At 46.9% G+C, this 6,435-nt stretch overlaps 1 protein-coding gene across 6 annotated transcripts in view; it reads left to right on the top strand.

Moving 5' to 3' along the window:
* The first annotated feature begins 343 nt into the window (after positions 1–343).
* NRG3 (neuregulin 3) overlaps positions 344–6,435 on the top strand; it is a 1,119,166-nt gene continuing 1,113,074 nt past the window's right edge. For 4 of the 6 annotated variants that reach the window (XM_050803844.1, XM_050803842.1, XM_050803843.1 and 1 more), the window contains exon 1: positions 344–1,306. In XM_050803844.1, coding sequence (XP_050659801.1) covers positions 484–1,306 — 823 coding nt within the window. In that variant the 5' untranslated portion in view covers positions 344–483. The remainder of the gene's footprint in view (positions 1,307–6,435) is intronic. The other 2 variants (XM_050803846.1, XM_050803845.1) reach the window with 1 other exon arrangement.

The raw sequence follows: 6,435 nt of genomic DNA, 5'->3' as shown, positions 1-6,435 counted from the left end.
GGCCACTGAAGGCGGTGCGAGGCCCAGGCGCGGCGCGAACGGGCGCCCCAGGGAGCGGGTCGGGCGCGGTGCCCCGAGGATGCCGGCGCGGCTGGAGCGCACGCAGGCGGCGGGCAGCAGCAGCAGCAGCAGCAGCGGGTGCGGGGCCCCGGCGCGCAGGAGGCCGCTTGGCGGGCTGCAGACGCGCCCCGCCGCTCTCTGACCGACCGGAGGCGCCGGGGGCCCGTCTCGCCCCTCTTCCGCGCTCCTCACCGCCCCCTCCCCGGCCCCGTCCCCTCCCCCGCTCTTCTCCTCCCCGCCCGCCGCCCGCCTCTCGGGGGGAGGGGCGTGGGGGCAGGGAGCCGATTTGCATGCGGCCGCCGCGGCCGCTGCCTGCGCCCGAGCCCGCCGCCGCCGCCGGAGCCCGCGCCCGCGCCCGACCCGCGCGGCCCCATGCCTCTGGCGCGGCCCTCGGGGGGGCGAAGGTGAAGACCGGCTCCTAGGATGAGTGAAGGGGCGGCCGCTGCCTCGCCACCTGGTGCCGCTTCGGCAGCCGCCGCCTCGGCCGAGGAGGGCACCGCGGCGGCTGCGGCGGCGGCAGCGGCGGGCGGGGGCCCGGACGGCGGCGGCGAAGGGGCGGCCGAGCCCCCCCGGGAGTTACGCTGTAGCGACTGCATCGTGTGGAACCGGCAGCAGACGTGGCTGTGCGTGGTACCTCTGTTCATCGGCTTCATCGGCCTGGGGCTCAGCCTCATGCTTCTCAAATGGATCGTGGTGGGCTCCGTCAAGGAGTACGTGCCCACCGACCTAGTGGACTCCAAGGGGATGGGCCAGGACCCCTTCTTCCTCTCGAAGCCCAGCTCTTTCCCCAAGGCCATGGAGACCACCACCACTACCACCTCCACCACGTCCCCCGCCACCCCCTCCGCCGGGGGTGCCGCCTCCTCCAGGACGCCGAACCGGATTAGCACTCGCCTGACCACCATCACGCGGGCGCCCACTCGCTTCCCCGGGCACCGGGTGCCAATCCGGGCCAGCCCGCGCTCCACCACAGCACGGAACACTGCGGCCCCCTCGACGGTCCTGTCCACCACGGCCCCGTTCTTTAGTAGCAGCACGCCGGGCTCCCGACCCCCGGTGCCAGGAACCCCAAGTACCCAGGCAATGCCATCCTGGCCCACTGCGGCATACGCTACCTCCTCCTACCTTCACGATTCTACTCCCTCCTGGACCCTGTCTCCCTTTCAGGATGCTGCCTCCTCTTCTTCCTCTTCTTCCTCCTCCTCTACCACCACCACACCAGAAACTAGCACCAGCCCCAAATTTCGTAAGTAAACACTGTGTCTCAACTATGATTTACTACTGGGTTTCCTTTCTGCCCTCCTGCTTTTTCCCTCGCCGCCTGCCTTCTAGCAACCCCCCTCCCCCATCCCAGGTTTTGGGGCAGAGTAAGAGCTAATTAAAACTGGCCACCAGAGGGGAGGGTGCCAGCCTGCCCTGTTTCTGGGGGGTGGGGGCGTGTAGAAAGGGGAGGGAGATTGTCAGGCTCCACTGGCCCCACTTTTGCGGGTCCCAAATGAGAACAGATCTCCCAGCTCCTTTCAAAGGGTTAACGCGAGTGCGATCCCTCCTCTCTGCAGACCTGCTGGCGAGCTGCCGGATCCCGCTCCAGTAGAGGGCCGGGGAGGGAGAGAGGGCCTTCCCCAAGGCACTGAGCCCCTTCTCCGCCCGCCGGTGGGAAGGAAAGAAAGCAAAGCACATGCAAAGTGACCGACGATAAACCACAGAAGGAAGTTATGTCCATGTGTGGGGTGACGAGTTGATGGAGATACGCGTTTAATGTAGCTGAGGACGCTTCCAGCAGCCCTGACCTGGGCAGGAACCGGAAAGGGTTAATTAGAAGCCATTGGGAGACTTGGGGAAAGGAGGCCATCCAAGGCAAAGGGCTAAACTGGTCACCTCCTAGCCTGCCCGTTCCAAGGTGTAGACATTGATTCTGTGACCGGCCAGAGTGAGTTAACTAGGAGGAAATAGGAAGGGAGCCCTGCAGAGCTGCCACCTCTAGGGTCCTGACGAAGGAGGAGTTTTTTTTTTTTTCAGCCCTGCCAAGCCTTTGCTTTTGTTCCGTTCCCATAGGTGGGGTGTGAACCTTATCTCCTCTCCCTCTGTGCCTGAAAAACATAGGCGAGTTGAGAGTTTTCTGCACTCAAGGGTGAGAACATCCAACCGTTTGGAAACATGTCTCCGTTAGAATGTAGCATCTTCAACCTGGACTCAGTATGGGCCAGTATACCCAAAGCATGATAGCTTTCTGTTTATTTGTATAGAAAGTGCATATTTTCTCAAAATGTTTATAAATGTTTTAGGTGACTCATTGACCTCCCACCCCACCCCCACCTTGTTTTTATTCTAAGGAAATCTCAGGCGTCTTTTAAACTGATTTGATCAGGATATGGGAACAGTTTGTGCAACCTGTGAAGGTTATTTAGGACAAACTCCAGCCTGCTAGTTCAAGTTCTGTGCAAGGCTATTTTGCAGAAAACTGTCTGGTTATGCTGTCTTTATATTGTATTTGTGTTTTGAGCCATAGCATCTGGGAGAAGGGAAGAGTGTTCATCATTAACTCTTCAGTGATGGTGGGAATACCGGGTTTGCTTTCAGTCATCTGCTAATTTTTCATTTCCCTCACCTGTGATCTTATCCTGGGTGTTACTTAACCCTTGAAACTTTTTTCTTTTTAAAGAATTTAGTAGATTTGTAAGTAAGGTCCAGGAGAGGGAAAGGAAAAAAAAAAGCAAACCTACTTTGCTTTGGAAAAAACAGTCTAGAAGATAAATTGGGAGACAGGAAGGAGGGAAGGAAGGAATCTGCCACAAACCAGAATGGCAGTAGAGCCTGTAACTTGCTGCTTCTCTCTCCTTTGGCTGAAGCAGTCATTTTTGAGAGCACATTTTCTCAGGAGGTGTTTAGAGCCTCCACTCAATAAATCTAGCTTGAGTTTTGTAGAAGGATTAAGGATTCATGAGTGTATGTGTGAGCATATTCAGTGGATTGAAAATGAGTCTACTCTGAAGACCCCAGATTTTTGATTTGCTCTTTTGATGCAGTTGATATGAATAATGGAGTGTGGTATATCTCCAACCCTGGTATGCGTTGGGAGAGGAGGGGGACTACACATGGTAGGGGTATTTCATGTTCTTTCCCAATTGATTTCCTTGTGTTCCATTCCGGAGGTCTTTAAAGAAAAGCCCAAGGTAATTATTTCTACCCCTCTATGCTCTCTTCCTATATTCTGTGGACTGGAATGGCAGCCTGTTTAATAAGTAATGATTATTGACAGGGCCCTCAGCCCCAAGGAAAAGAGGGGAAAAATCTGTAAATGGTGTCAATGTTCACATAGACTTAGAAGCTGTATTTGTTTTATTTGTATCTTACGTTTAGTTCTTTCTCTTTTTTAAACCTTTACAAGAAGTTGAATTAAGGTATATAATACAAGTATGCAAAATCCAGCTGAAATTGACCTGGTTTGCATCTATAAACAAGGGAAATTTTAATGAAAGGTGGATTATGTAGTTTTCTTAAAACGTATTTAAATAGGCAAGTTGCATGGTGATTTGAAGAAAGAGGATAGTTTAGTTATTTTTTCATCCAAGATTGCAGGATGATTAACAAAAGGAAATTAAGATTTCATTTGAGAGATTATCAGCAATGCTACTGTAGGATGAAAAAAGCCTGAATCACTGGCGTTCATATTGTTTTTTACTTGTCTTGGTTATGCCCCTAAAGTTCCCAGGAGAGAAATTTCCTTTTCCCCAGCTCCTACCTCCGTACTTTAGTGGGTCTTTTCTGTCCTGGTGCTTTTTTTTTTTTTTTTTTTTTTTTAATGAAAGTAATGGATTCTGTTGTAGTACTTGAAAAATGGTTACGGATGATGCTTTGGTTTTTTTGACTAACCCACAAATTGTTTAATGGCCAGGATCTTTGCTTTTGCATTGGATACCTGAAGGCTTATGGAATGAATGTCTTTGTGTTCATCTTAGATCAATCGGAAGGATCCTGTCTGTAAACGGCAGCATAGCTCTTTGGAGTGGAAGAGGCTGGTTCACTGAAAATGAACATGCTTGCTAATGGATAATGGAATTTTTTCAAGCAAAAACTATTCTCGCTATGGGGAAGGCCCAGTTGGAGAACTGTTTCTAATTTTCTGTAGGATCAAAGACAAAGAAGGATTGAACTTGTAAGGCAGGAGGAGAAAGGAGGGTTTGCAAGTTGATTCTTCTCTTCCCATCCTCCGTTGTTTAGGCTGTGAGCTGGACAAAAACTTTCTTCAGTGTTACTGGGATTCTTGGGTTTCCAGCTGCCCAGTACTTGCTTGCACTTCAGACTCTAAAAACGAGTATCTTAAACATATTGCCAGGGGAGATTATTTCACCAAAAACATCTTTGAAGCATTTTGTATTTGAAAGTATAGGTTAATTTGCAGGTTTTTCAAGCCAAAAGGAGGTCACTACAGACAGTAGAGAACAGTGATTTTGACCAATGTACAATCAGTGTTTCCCTTTTACACCTCCTTCAATTTCATTTTCAGATTTGAAATATAGTTGTCCAATGTTGCCAATGCAAATATGGATTGTTTTAGAGACACAGAATTCTTTTACTAAGCTGAAAATACTGTTTAACAGGTGGTAGCCTGGAGTCATTGGCTAAATTCAAATACTAAAGACAAAGAACCTATTTTAATAGATGTTTCCTTGGGTTAGATTTGGAAGGTATATGGTTAATTATAATGAACACACAAATATCAAATAGTGTATTTAAGAAGAAATAAATGTAGAATGTACATTTGATGTTTAAGCAAGGTATGGAGGCAATTTTAAGTTAATCAAGTCTATTTAGATGAAACTTTACCTAGTCATACCTACTATAATTTTTAAGAGAGGCATTGATAAAATCATATTTTCTTATTTATTCTTTCCAACATCTTCCTTAAATTTTAAGAGTACACTTGTTTGCTGTATAAGCAGCCTCAGATATAATTTGTTTAAATAAAGTTACTCCTGTACGTTGTATTCTGTCTACATGAGTCTCGGCCTTCAAAGGCATCCACATAGAAGGTACTGACCCCAATCATGCATGGTAGCCAAAGTGAGACGATTCAGTGCTCAGGATCAATATTTCTTATGAAATCCAATTGAGAACTTTTTTTTTATGAGCACATGCTGCAACCTGAGTATGTTTTGATTTTCTTTGGCCTTAATACAGGATTATGAGACTTTTCTGCTTTAATCAATTATGCTGTACAATTTTACTGTTACACACTTATGCTGCACTTCATGGTCCTAATTTAAAAAAGGGCAGGGGTGGGTGTGTTAGCAAAGATTTTTTAGGGCCATTTTTAGTTTGGACTCGTTGGTCTCCGTGCATGAAGACAATGCGGTTTAAGCATTCCTCCCCAGTTCTTCAAACTGAGGTGAGGGATAGGAGGTGGTGTTGCTAATTGAGAGTCCCTTCTGCAGGTTTGATTTGTGAATCCAGTTACCTTTATATTTATGCTATTTTCAAAACCTGACCCAAAAAAAGCTGGTTTCTGGCCATTTCTCGCTGTTACTGAAGCTTTTCTAAATTCAGGTTGGGCCACAACAGCAGTGTTGGTGCAGTTTGAAATCAGTGCCATCCTGGGAGATCCAGGATGTAGAGGAATACCATCTCTCCTCTCTCTGGAGCTACTTTTTCAGCCCTTCCTCCCCTTTGTACACAATGAGAAGAAAGCTTATTTTCAACTTGCTTTTGTAGAAATTCTTTCCTCATAACCTCTCATCTCCAATGCCAAACATATCTCAATATTCTATCTGGGATGTCAAAAATGGAACATGAAAGTTGGCCCCGAAATATATAAGAGCAAGGGAATAGTCATAAATCTAAGTCTTTAAAATGCATTTGAATTGCTTCTGAATAGAACTGAAATTCATTTTTCTTTCTTTCTAGCTGTTTTTATCTTTAGACTCGTGTGTTGGGTGAGGACAGAGCTGGTACTGCGTTGACAAATACATTTTGAGATCCTAGAAATTTTACTTTTCCACCCAAGAAAGTGTTCCCTCCAGAACCATATACATAGTGAAGTGAGCAGTGGACTCTATTTGAAACTTTGCAATATCACAATCAAAACTTACCGAAATAAATGTTTCCTATTCATGCAATTATAAATAAAATCGTTAGACACATGTTTAGTTTGGTTTTCCATTTCACCCTTCCCCTAAGACTACCTGTACTCCTACCTTCCAGTATTTTATAGTTGAATCATGGCTCTGACTGAAGGCTCCTTTCAGGCTTTTGTGTTTTTTTTCCCCCTCTTTTTTCCTTAGCCTAGAGTACAAGGAGTCAATACTCATTAAATGAAATTTCTTAGATATGCTTAACATGTTGCTTCAAGTTGTTTTAAAAGTTAATCCTTTTGCT

Source organism: Macaca thibetana, chromosome 9 (genome assembly GCF_024542745.1).
Source record: "Macaca thibetana thibetana isolate TM-01 chromosome 9, ASM2454274v1, whole genome shotgun sequence".
Lineage (NCBI taxonomy): Eukaryota > Metazoa > Chordata > Mammalia > Primates > Cercopithecidae > Macaca > Macaca thibetana.
This window is presented reverse-complemented; position numbering and strand designations above follow the sequence as displayed.